At 35.0% G+C, this 13,361-nt stretch overlaps 1 protein-coding gene across 1 annotated transcript; it reads right to left on the bottom strand.

Annotated features, from left to right (window-relative positions):
• Positions 1 to 2,277: 2,277 nt before the first annotated feature.
• LOC113321306 (3-ketoacyl-CoA synthase 12-like) lies at positions 2,278 to 3,834 on the bottom strand. The gene has a single exon (XM_026569203.1). It carries the CDS (start codon positions 3,787 to 3,789, stop codon positions 2,353 to 2,355), a length of 1,437 nt encoding a protein of 478 aa, XP_026424988.1. The 5' UTR covers positions 3,790 to 3,834; the 3' UTR covers positions 2,278 to 2,352.
• Between the last annotated feature and the right edge of the window lie 9,527 nt (positions 3,835 to 13,361).

The following is a 13,361-nucleotide window of genomic DNA, read 5'->3' as shown; positions in this document are numbered from 1 at the left end:
CTCATCATCATCCTCAGAATCCTACTCATCATCGTCCTCCTCTTCTTCATCGTCAACAACATCATAATCATCATCCTCTTCATCTCCAAAACAAGGAACAACCTTGCAATCAAAATAACCAACAATCTCTTTGTCTTCATCAAGAAGAAGAAATCGGAAGGAAGTTACTACTAGAGCAGTCATTTTTTCTGGTTTGATACTAAAACTTTCGGTTTTTGATACTAAATCCTAGGTTCAGTTTAGAGAGAGACTTGGAAAAGAAAAGGCCGAGTAGTACTTTCCTAGTCTCCCTTGCTTGTGTTTTATACAGTGACACACGTTTTCACTTTAATATTCAACCTCTAGCTTAGCCACGTACAAGCATGATAACTTGGTTAGTGAACAAGTATAACTTTGGAAAATAAATAAATACAGTGTAATAATATAAAATAAAAAAATTGGGTGGAAAATTAAAATCAAGGAATTTAACTTGGAAGAAATATAAATTGGTTTACAAGATCGTCCAAGAGTGACATCGGTAAAAATGGAAAATTAGCATTAAGCAATTTGTCTCAGCGGAAATACTCCCTGAAAACTTAGATTTGGACAAACAATTCTTGCTAAGATCGTGATATCGAAATAAATAAAATTTGGTTTAGAAGCTCGTCCAAGAGTGACGTCGGTAATAATTAAAAATTACCATAGATCGTGACATCGAAATATAAATTGGTTTACAAGCTCGTCCATGAGTGACATCGGTAAAAATAGAAAATTAAATCAATTTATCTCGGTGAAAATACTCCCCGGAAACTTAGATTTGGATTAAATTTACTTGCTAAGATATCGTGACATCGAAATAAAAATCAGGGGTTTAGAAGCTCGTCCAAGAGTGACATCGGTAAAAATGGAAAATTACCATCAATCAATTTATCTTGGTGGAGATATTCCCCGTAAACTTATATTTGGACGATAAATACTTTCGAAGATCGTGACATCGAAATATAAATTGGTTTACAAGCTCGTCCATGAGTGACATCGGTAAAAATAGAAAATTAAATCAATTTATCTTGGTGGAAATATTATCGGAAACTTAGATTTGGATGAACTATACTCTCTAAGATCGTGGCATCGAAATAAAAATCAGGGGTTTAGAAGCTCGTCCAAGAGTGACATCGGTAAAAATGGAAAATTACCATCAATCAATTTATCTTGGTGGAGATATTCCCCGTAGACTTAGATTTGGACGATAAATACTTGCTAAGATCGTGACATCAAATTAAAAATTGGTTTACAAGCTTGTTCAAGAGTGACATGGGAAAAATGGAAAATTACCATCAATCAATTTGTCTCGGTGAAAATACTCCCGAAAACTTAGATTTAGATGAAATAGCTAGGATGAAACTGGATGCATCCTGTGTAAATTGAAAAATAAGAAAAAGTATTTGAAAATTGGCAGGATGAAACTGTTTCCATCCTGACTATTTTTACATTTTTGTCCATTTAAACATAATCAAAATCTAAGTGTCCTTTTTACCCAGGAATTATTGGTTTTGGTCTTTTTAACCAATTTTGTGTTGTCTAAAACGGTGGGTTTAGAACTGCAACAGAAAAAAAAAAAAGAAGAAAAAAAATCACTGTATGTCAAGACAATAGCGACCAATGAGAGTATGAGACCCAAAATTAGCTACCTCCATATCTCTATGTAAAACTGAAAACTAGAAAACAATGTCCAATGGCAAAACAAGTAGTCAATCAAGGTGCAGATAAATTGGAACCTCCATTGAAGTGTCTTGGTAAAGGTACCCACCCACATATTGATTATTCAAGGAAGTGAGATGTTGCAAAACGTAGGATTCAGAAATGCTGAATTTGAAAGATCAAGTAAAGGCTGTAAAGCAAAATTAATTTCAAATATCAGGTAGTTGTAACTATTTGTACCTATCTTGCTACATTTAGAAATGTCTTTCTCTTCATAAAACCAATTGCCGTGCATAGATGAACTGTCAAATACTGGTATTTCATGAATGTAGCTCAACTCAGTATTAATTAGTAGCAGGTAGTACTACAACACTATTTAAATGTGAACAGGCTAGCTCTTGTGGGTCTGTCTGCCCCTAGCTAGCTAGCTATCGGAGGAGGAGGATTAATTGAAACAAAGAACAAACACAACATTATTCATTCATAGTATATCCATTAATAAACAAGTTACAACGGAAAACGTTTTAATTTGTGTATTTAAGTGACAAACAGATGACTTAAATTAAAAACATATATGTAATTGACTACAATATGTAGTCAAATGTTATAATTACGTAACAAATCAAATATAAACCAATTAATTAATGAAAGTAATATAAACGTAAAGAAACACCATTAACAAGTGTGAGAGTCATTCAAAAACTGTGATTTCAGCTTCTTTATCAATTCATCTGTACTTGTGTTTGGATCAGCTTCATTAATCCAACTATACTTCTCCATAAAAGGGTTACTTAAGTTACTTCGAGGGTAACTAGCAATACAATCTTTCCAAACATTTGGATCATCCAAATCTCTTAAGACCTCCCAGTGACAACTGTTGCACTTAAAACCAGCACCAAAGCTTATCATCAAAATCCTATCTCCCTTTTTAAGTCTCTTTTTTGCTTCCATATACCCTAAGACATACCAGAGACTACTGGCTGATGTATTACCAAATCTATGTAGTGTCATCCTAGCCGGTTCTATGTCGTCTTCTGCCAACCCCAGGCTCTTTCCAACTCCCTCAATAACCGCCTTTCCACCGGTGTGAAGGCAAAAATGATCGACGGCAGTCTTAAAATTCACACTACTACCAACACCGCCACCACTTTGTTTTGATGTCATGTACCGACGAAGGTTTGATACTAGAACGTAACGGATTAACTCCGGTAATGGTAATATTTTAGGTCCTAGTTCCCTTAAGTTTTCTATGAATGCTCTAGTCGCAGCTTTGGGTAAGTTTTTGCTGAGATGAAATCCTGGTCTTTCAAGTTCATCCTCTTTTTGCATGCAACATTCATAAGCTTCATCACTTGAACCTAAGTGAGACCTAACTAGACATTTCAATTCAAACATAGCTTTATGTTTTAAACGTGGATTATTCGATAAAAGAATAGCACACCCACCTGATCTAAATAGACAGTTTGCAAGAATCATGGACTTGGCGTTTCCTGAATACCAGTTGGGGCCTATAGATTCGGAGGTAACGACGATCGCCAATCTTTTCTTACGAACTCTGAAGATGTTTCGAACGAGGTCGATTGATATCAAGCTAGCACTGCAGCCCATTCCTGACAAATTAAACACTTGAACATCTTCTCTCATTTTGTAACGGTTAACTATCCTTGCAGTTAAAGAAGGAGAAGTAGCAAACATGGAGATATTAACGACCAGGATATCAATGTCTTTTGGAGAAACATTCGATCTCGCGAAAAGCTTATCGAGAGTATGGTAAAAGAATTCTTCTACTTCAACGAGACTATCTTTGAGAGTTGGAGTATTCTCATGACCTGCGATGATGTTTCTAGGTCCATAAGTTTCTTCACCAATGCCTGAGCTGACAATGGCTTTTAAAAGGAATTTGTATTCCGGAAGACCCAAAGTCTCGTTTCTCATTACGAGATTTCCACAGAAGTGTGTATCAAGTTTTCTATCATCGGTTGGTTTGTAACATTCATAATCCAATATATAACAAGCTTGACCTCTCCATTTCTCAACCAACTTCTTCCAGAGTAAAAACACTAGAGAAAACACAATTGGTAGTACGAATATTATCATTACATGATCTTCCATGAGAGAGAGAGGGAGTGAGTGCGTGAGAGAGAGAGAGAAAGAGTGGTTTAGTGTTGGCTTGATTAGACTGATCTTAAGATGTATATATATATATAGATAGATAAACTTCAACTTGTTAAGAGTTGTAAAGAGAGAAGAGATCTAGAGGTAGTGACTCGATGATCAATGTCTTTAATACAACCATCACCGACTTTAGGTTGCGCATCTATTAGTTATCAAGTCTTTGTTACCATATTATATATATTAGTATAATTAACGTGGTCATACTTGCTATTTTGGGTATCTTATCGCCAAAACGTTAGGACAAATCATCGTTATCGCGTACATACACTGATTTCTGTTTTTCTTTTTCTTCAACACTTTTAATTATGTACGTATATCCTCATTAGTTCTTCCAAGGCCACTACATGTATGTACACTGTATCTTAATTTTCTTTTGTTTTTTTTTCCCAGGAAAAAGTTTTACTTATTAAAGAAAAAAAAAGCCAGGCCAATTACACATTCAGACCAAGCATGGTAGTACTCAGTGTTTGACTACTGTATCAGAGCATCGGGACGGTTTATATATTTCAGTCATATCAGTCACTTAGAACAAGATCAAAATATATCCGTTATGTTTCTCATTTTTGTTGATCATCAATTTGGAAAGAGCATATGGGAGTAGACAAAAACCTAGCGATGAATTTATTCAGGGCATTAAATCTGCCTTTTTTTTTCATGGAGTTCTAATTTAGGTGCTTTCAATATAAGGTTACAACTAATCTTGGTTGTTTTTTTTTCTTAGTTGGAAGACTTTCATACGTCACGGACATGATTTTTGTGTAAACATTATTGAAACTTGTTTGTCATAAATTAAGCTTTTCTCTTAATTTGAAAAAAACATAAATGTTCGTCGTTTTTGTGTATTGTTTCAACTTTCAAGTGGCTTTAATTTTGAGCACCGAAATGACATTGTTAGATAAACTTCATTCAAGTGGCTTTGATTTTGAGCACCGAAATGACGTTGTTAGATAAACTTCAACTGGCATTTATAAATAATACGTAGAATTGGATACGAAATATAATACTATAGTCTACATAATTAATTGGGTTAGTTGATATTTCCTCAGTACCTATTATATATGCGGAATTTTGTTTTTTGCTTGTCCCTTTAGATAGGCGGACTACTATTTCCTAGATAAATATTCCTACATGTACTCTTATTTATGGTGCATAGATAATTGTGTTATTAACAGGATAAGTGTAAAATATGAAAAAACATGAAAAATTATGAATCCAATGTTTTTTTCTTATTCCAAAAAAATCGTGTCCCCACCTATATATATATGGTACAGACGAAATATATAATTTGATCAATAAGTTGAAATAGATGATATTAATTTGACCTTTTCTCGTGTCATAGTTATTAAGGCAGTTGGTGGGTATAACAAACTTTATGAACCAGATTAATATCAAACTTGTGAAATTCTTGATAGATGATACAGTCCTTCACTTTAACAAGTCAACACATTTAACATTCATGTATTTGAATTACTCTCCGCTATTGATGGTGGAAAATCTATCCAGGTTCAAGCTGATTAAACCCTATGAGCATACAGGTATTGTTATTTTGTGCATTCATGCACAAGATAAGACCTAATCATTGTATTGGGAAAGTGTAAAACAAAATAAAAAATGAGAGATGGTGTAACTTGCATTGAAGAATGCAAAATTAACATAAATTTACCAAATTTATGCAACATAAATTTGCATTCTTCAATGCAAGTTACACCATCTCTCTTATTTTTTTTATTTGGTTTTACACTTTCCCAATGCAATGATTGTGTTTTATCTTGTGCATGGATGCACAAGATAACAAAACCCTAATCGTATTTTAAAATTTCATTGAATAATTGGGACGGCCCTCCGTCCGGAGAGCCCGAAGTCCCTTTTATGTCTACTTTTCTCTTTTTTCAAGGGTATAATTGGCAAGCAAAGTAGAATATAACATATCTAAAAATCCGTGCCTTGGAATGTGATAAATTTTATCTTGTTGGAAAGATTTTAAAGAGATCTACACAATGAGTACAAACAACAATATCAAAATTTAGAGTTTTTACGAAAAAATTCGGAGGTGTTTATTGATAGAAGTGTGTGGGCGTCCAACTCAAAACCAATTGGCAATGAGTGGAGTGGCTCCATACCTTATATATTAGGATCTAGACTAAGGAGTTGGCTATGTGAGACTATATTTAGTTCTCCAACATGCCCCCTCTACGTGTAGGGCTCTGTGAGTCCGCTACATAGTGGACCAGCTGTATGGTTGCCCTGCCTTCTTGGGTCTTACGTCTCATACAGGGCCTAACTCTGATACCAGATAGAAGTGTGTGGGCTTCCAACTCAAAACCAATTGGCAGTGAGTGGAGTGGCTCCACACCTTATATATTAGGATCTAGACTAAGGAGTTAGCTATGTGGGACTATATTTACTCTCCAACATTTATCCTTTTAGGCACAATTTTTGAAAATTGAATGCATAGCCATTATGCAAACCACCACAAAAGATGCATAACACATTATGTATCTATATTTTGATTTATACATCAACTAATTTTCCGTTGCAACTAATAAAACAATGTACTCCCTCCGTTTTAGGAAAAGTGATACTTTCACCTTTTCAATTTGGCATATTTTAAGAAAATGCCGGGATCACAAATTTTCTTTTACAGTCCCATTACAACGGTGTTTCGTTTTTCTTCAGTCGGCCTTCCCCATCACGACAACGACGTTCTAGTGTATGTATTCAAATTAGGGCTTCGCATGCAGCGGCTTGCAACATTGTTGCGATATCAGTTCGATCTCTACTTTTAATCCATGGTACCACTCCACATGGAGTTATTTCTACAAAAGAATAAATAATGTACAATTACTTACAAAAGGTGCTTTACCAAGTTGGACCATCACCCATAGATCGAGTTACTTGCATTTTGCGTTTGTTTTGAGGGCAAGCATTATATTTATGTATATGGTGTTGAAATTTCCCATGGAAGCCGTTGTAAGGGTAAGTGCTATAAGACAAGGAAGAGTTACAGGTGATTTCGAATAAGGTAAAGTGTGACTATATTAGTAGGACCATGTTAGTGACATTCTTCCAAGGAAAATGGTGTGGGTTTCATGGAAGAAGCTTTGTGTTCCGAAGGAAAACAGGGTTTAGGTGTGAAGAATTTGAGGAAAATAAATCATTCCTTGCTAATAAAATGGATTGGAGATTTTTGAAGACCAAAAATAGCTTTTGGAGAAAAATAGTGAATGAAGATTTTTCTCATAATACTAAACTTTTAATTCCTGACGTGGATAATATTTCTCAAGGTAGGAGTTTTTGGAAGAATATCACTAATATGGTCCAACAGTTTAATCTGTGGCGAATTTCACGATAAGGAATGTGAAGGGTATTCGGTTTTGGAAGGACCATTGGCTTGATAGGGGCATATTGCAGGATCTATTTCATGTTGTTTTCAAGGCAGCGAGGATGAAGAATACTACTGTCTCAGACATGATAGTGAATGAAGAATAGGTTTGCGAGTTCAAGAGGTCTTTAATTATAAATGAACAACTAGATTGGGATTTACTAAAACTTGATTTACATCATGTTCCTAATTTGGTGGAAGAGGGTGACAAAATGGAGATTATGGAAAACTTTAGTACCTCGAAATGCTATGAGAAACTCACAGGTGATTTGGATGAGTGCGGTTTCAAAAAAAATCTTTGGAAAGTTCATATCCCCAATAAGATAAGTTTTATTTTGTGGGCGACTTTTCATTATTCCCTTCCAACCATGGATATATTGTGCCATCGTGGTGTTAACATAGACAGTGAGCAGTGCGTCTTGTGCAATGATGTCAGGGAATCTGTGAATCATATGTTTATCCATTGCACGTATTCATTTGAGATTTGGAAATACTTCCTTACAACCTTCAGAATCGCTTGGTCTATGCCAAGCACATTACTTCAATTGTTTGAAGCTTGGTCTTCCAATGTGTTGCGTGGTAAAGGAAGAGAGTATGGAAAATTTATACTATGCGATTTGTTGGGTTTTGTGGAAGGAAAGGAATGGAATAAGTTAGAGCACTACTCGGTCGAACTCGCAAGCGTTGTTATCTCAAGCTTGTTTGTCAAGTTTAGTTGATCAAAACTATATACTTGATTTCTAGTCTACTCATAGATATGTCTCGGATTATGATAGAATGTGTAGTTGAGCTTTAGACTTCACGGCGTTCACCAATTGAAGATGATGATCTACTAATGAGCTTGGAGGAATTTCATCAAAAAAAAGTATGTGGAGACTAAAACTTATCTATCACTCATAAATATATTCTATTATATCTTCTAATGAGACTAAGTCTTATATCTATATAGACTTTTACATTATACACATTCGAGACTAAGTACTATAACTATATAGACTTTTACATTATACACATTTGATATTTCGAGCTGAGTTTATCTCGCTTATCTATTTCTCGACATATGTGTTGGAAGATTTTTGCTTTAGCTATGTTGATCATATTCTTGACGAGTTTAGTTGGAAACAATTTATTGTTGGAAACTAAATATAAGTCAAAAGATTATCATGTGAAAATTACCTTGAACATATTATATGATTTGTGTGAGACGGTCATTTGATGTTAGCTTGGGAAGTTTCGTATTGGTAATTCAATCATTTGAAAATTACTTGAATCTAGTGGTTTGTGTGAGACAACCATTATCGTCTTCCAAGGATGTTTCAATGATTGAAATGAGAGTTTGGAACGTTTACCCATGCCTGGACACAACACGATATGCATACCTAGTATGCGAACTGTTTTGTAATGATTCAGATCCGGGAACCTTGTTTGCGTAACTAGTATGCGACCGATTTTACCTGAGAAGGTCTATGAACCTTGTTTCCGTACCTAGTATGCGAACGGTTTTACCTGAGTTGGGTCCGGGACGGTTGTTCGCGAAACAGGTTTGTGAATGACTTGACTAGGACAAGGTCCGGAGCTGTTGTTCGCGTACCTGGTTGGCGAACACAGTGGTAAAGTTCTAGAATCGATCATAAATGAACTAATATATTTATGATTTAAGGAATACAATCTTTGCAAATCGTGCTTAATTTTCATGAATTGATTCTTGAACAAGTACTTTGTACGATTACGAATCAAACTGATTTCGATTCATTGTTCATATATATTTCTATGAGATGGTGGACAATTGAAAATCTCTATTTGAAACACAATTATATTCATTTGATTATCTTTCATGATTGATTGATCTTCATATTTGATTTATAAGTGTTAGATGAATACGACTAAGACAAAAGCGTCCATATGGCTAACTTTGGTTAACTATTATTGAGCCAACTCAATATACACCTTTAGGTATGGTAACCCATATCCAAATGAAGGTATATTTCATTTGTGTGTAATAAGATAATACCATCTAACGGTGGAGACTGATTGCCTTATTTTTAAGCAGACTTAGCTTGAATTTTAAATCAGGTTTTCATCTAACGGTGAATATTGAATGCTTTGTTACTAAGCTATCTTAGCTTTGATTGAAAAAACCCTGATTTGAAAGACTATATAAGGGAGAAATCTAGCAATAGGAAAACATGATCCCCACACTTATGTTTGTTCCTAGTTGCATACTAGAATAGATTCTCCTTTAACCTAGGTCTTTCCTAAAATCATTATAGGTTAACGACTTGAAGACTTCATTGGGATTTGTGAACCAGATCCAACTATTTTCTCTGTAGTTGCATATTCTGATCTTACTTGTTCTATCGTATTGAGTTTTATCTTCTCTAAGATTTACTCGAGATTTATCTCCGATAGGTAGGATATAAAAAGTAATTACAACAGTTTTTCGTCTCAGACTCATGTGATTGCCTAATAACTTTTTATGTTAATCAGTTGGGTTATTGTGAGGTGATTTATATTTCTATGCTGCTCTTCGGGAGTATAAGACCAGATTGTCAATTGGTTCCTATTCACCTTGATTTATCAAAAGACAAACAAAAACCGAATAAAGAATAGACATATCTGCGGGAGACAGATTTGTTTATAAGTCTTCGACTTTGGGTCGTAGCAACTCTTAGTTGTGGGTGAGATCAGCTAAGGGAATCAAGTATGGAGAATCCGGTGTGGTTCTAGAGGCGTAAGGAACACAGCTGTACCTTAATCGGTGTGAGATTTGGTTAGTGTTCTGAAAAAGCGGGGGCACAACAACCACACCCAACAATTCGTTTGGAAATCTGAATAGACAAACTCCAATATACTTTCAAGATAATCAACTAGACAGTTAGACTCAATCTAGAGAAAAGTATATCAAAGAGTTTTGCATCTATATCTCTCAATTCAATCTGCAATCAAAAAATAGGAATTTGTGAGCCCTGTTGAATATAAGAAAAATAACATGAACGGTACCAAAGACCAATGCTCAAGGATCAATCAATTTCAATCAACAACCAAAGGTTGGATTTACCAATTGATCGATTCAATGCACAACCTGTGATATTTCAATTATATAACAAAATATAATGCGGAAAAGAAATAACACAGATACCAAAATTTTGTTAAAGATGAAAACCGCAAATGCAGAAAAACCCCGGGACCTAGTCCAGATTTGAACACCACATTGTATTAAGCCGCTACAGACACTGGCCTATTACCAATGAACTTCATACTGGACTGTAGTTGAACCCTAATCAATCTCACACTGATTCAAGGTACAGTTGCGCTCCTTACGTTTCTGATCCCAGCAAGATACTACGCACTTGATTCCCTTAGCCGATCTCACCCACAACCAAGATTTGCTACGACCCAAAGTCGAAGACTTGATAAACAAATATGTCTCACACAGAAAAGTCTGTAGAAATAGATAAATCTGTCTCCCACAGAAATACCTACAAGTTTTGTTCCGTCTTTTGATAAATCAAGGTGAACATGAACCAAATGATATACCGGACTTATATTCTCGAGGAACAGCCTAGAAATATCAATCACCTCACAATAATCTTAATCGTATGGTAACGAAACAAGATATTGTAGAATCACAAACGATGAGACGAAGATGTTTGTGACTACTTTTTATCTTTCCTATCGAAGAATAAATCTCGAGCCAATCTTAAAGAAGATAGTACTCAAACACGATAGAAGATGCAAGATCAGATCGCGCAACTTCGGAGAAAATAATTGGGTCCTTCACAATCCCAATGAAGTCTTTAAGTCGTTAACCTACAGAGTTTCGTGAAAAACCTAAGGTTAAAGGAGAATCGACTCTAGCTTATACAACTAGTATCACACAGGAGGTGTGGGGATTAGGTTTCCCGGTTGCTAGAGTTCTCCTTTATATAGTTTCCAAATCAGGGTTTGCAATCTAAGTTACCTTGGTAACAAGTCATTGAATATTTATTGTTATATGAAAACCTGATTAGATTCAAGCTAATATATTTCAATCGTTAGATCGAACTTAGCTTGTTACACACAAATGAAATATACCTTCATTTAGGTTTATGTAGCCGTACCTAAACGTGTACAACATGTTGGCTCAACAATAGTTAACCAAGGTTAGCCATATGAACACTCTCATCTCAGACATGAACCTCACGCCAGTTTGCATACGGGTGCATACCACCAACGGGTATGCATACCACCAATCCCAGCATAAAATCTCAGACATGAACCTCACGCCAGTTTGCATACGGGTGCGCATACTTAGGTTCCCGGACTTCTCAAACCAACAGGTACGCATACTATGGTTCCCAGACATGGACAACATATGTGCAAGAGTACACAACATGTAACAATCCAATAATGGTTAAGTCTTCTAAACTCTTATTTCAATCATTGAAACTTTCTTAGAGGATGACAATAGCCGTTATCGCACACTATTAGCATCAAAGAAATTTTCAAGATATTGAAATAATCATAACGAAACATTCCAAGTCTACACCAAATGATTGTATCACACAAACCATGTAAGATGTTACGCGGCAATTTTCACATGATCATCTTTTGACTTTCGTCAAGAATATAAGATGAACTTGGTTGAAGCGAAAGCTTGCCAACACATATTCTGAGAAATATGTAAGCGAGTTAAACTCGGCTCGAAATCTCAAATGTGTATGATAGAAATCTATATCGTAACACGACTTATGTCTCAATATAGGAGATAAGTAGAAATAGACTTTCCAAGTGATCACTAACATTGACAAACAAGCTTAAGATAGCAACGCCTTGCGAGTTCGACCGAGTAGTGCTCTAACAATCTCGCCTTTTGTCAATTTTAGTGACAAAACTATCAATACATATGGATACAAAATAAATAAACTTTTTAGCTTCTCATCCAAATACTTGATCTTCTTGGTTCTTCAAAATTACTCGAAATATTCGTCACTTTCAAGTACTGCAATGATTCCAAATGTGTTCAACTAATCATCATAGTTGTTGAAGATACGTAGCTATAACAATGAAAAACAGTTGCTCTCAATCATTGTTATACAGTGTCATAGTATCATTATACACCATCAAAGTTCAACTGTCTTGACAACAATACTATGGTGATATGTCTCACTCCCCTTAGTCAATACTTCATCTCACAATGAAAACCACTCCCCCTTACATAATGATCCTTAAACCATATGTATTTTTAGTGTGAACTACACATTAATTCTCCGCCTTTTTGTCAATAAAAATTGGCAAAGGTACGAAAATTAGTGGGATCCTCATGAAATTTCCATGGAGATACTTCATGATCAAAAGAGAACAACATATCAACTTGTTTAGATGCCATCATATAGCCAAAACTAAATGCATTCATCAAGGAGTTTATAAAAATACAAGATAACCCCTATAATATTCCACAACCGCACTCCCCATAAAGATTTGGCAATTAAGCAAAAGTTCAATTAAGAACTCTCCCCCGTAAAATGTCATTCTCGAAAGAACAACAAGAGAGACCTTATTTTTAAAAGAAAAGAAGGATTTCTTTGGATATTAACAAATCACATGAAACATGAATTTGTATCCAAAAATCTCAATTGAAGTAACCACAAGGAAAATGATCAGTTCAATTGGCCATGCTCAACATAAGAGAACTTATGGAGAAACACAGTATATACACAAAGATGTGGATCAGGGAACCAGTACTGCAGAATAATCAAAGATTCATTCTATTTTTCATCACTATTTGCACAATGACATATAATAGACTTAATCTTTGTAAACAAAAGTTCATCCTTTCTTCCATCAATATTTGCATAATGACATAAAAAGCTTAACTTTTGTAGTCAAAATTTCATTCTATCTTTTATCAATACTTTCATACTGATATATAATAGAGTTAACTTTTGAACAAGTATGGGACAGTCAAGGTTCACGGACGTAAACAACATATCCATAACAAGTTACAATATATTAAACCATAAAGATTAATACTGTAAAATCATCTTCCAAAATCTAAAGATGAGATTAGAAGAGAAGTACTCCAAGAATCCAAGTTCTCAAGTCCAAGAAGTGGAACAAGTGCAACGAAACAGAGCAAAACACTCAA

Source organism: Papaver somniferum, chromosome 11 (genome assembly GCF_003573695.1).
Source record: "Papaver somniferum cultivar HN1 chromosome 11, ASM357369v1, whole genome shotgun sequence".
NCBI classification, from domain to species: Eukaryota; Viridiplantae; Streptophyta; class Magnoliopsida; order Ranunculales; family Papaveraceae; genus Papaver; species Papaver somniferum.
The sequence above is the reverse complement of the archived record's forward strand: the minus strand, read 5'-3'. Positions and strand labels throughout refer to the sequence as shown.

What these genes read in the sequence shown, in the direction of transcription:
- LOC113321306 (XM_026569203.1), bottom strand. Translation starts at nt 3,789, where the DNA reads ATGGAAGATCATGTAATGATAATATTCGTACTACCAATTGTGTTTTCT.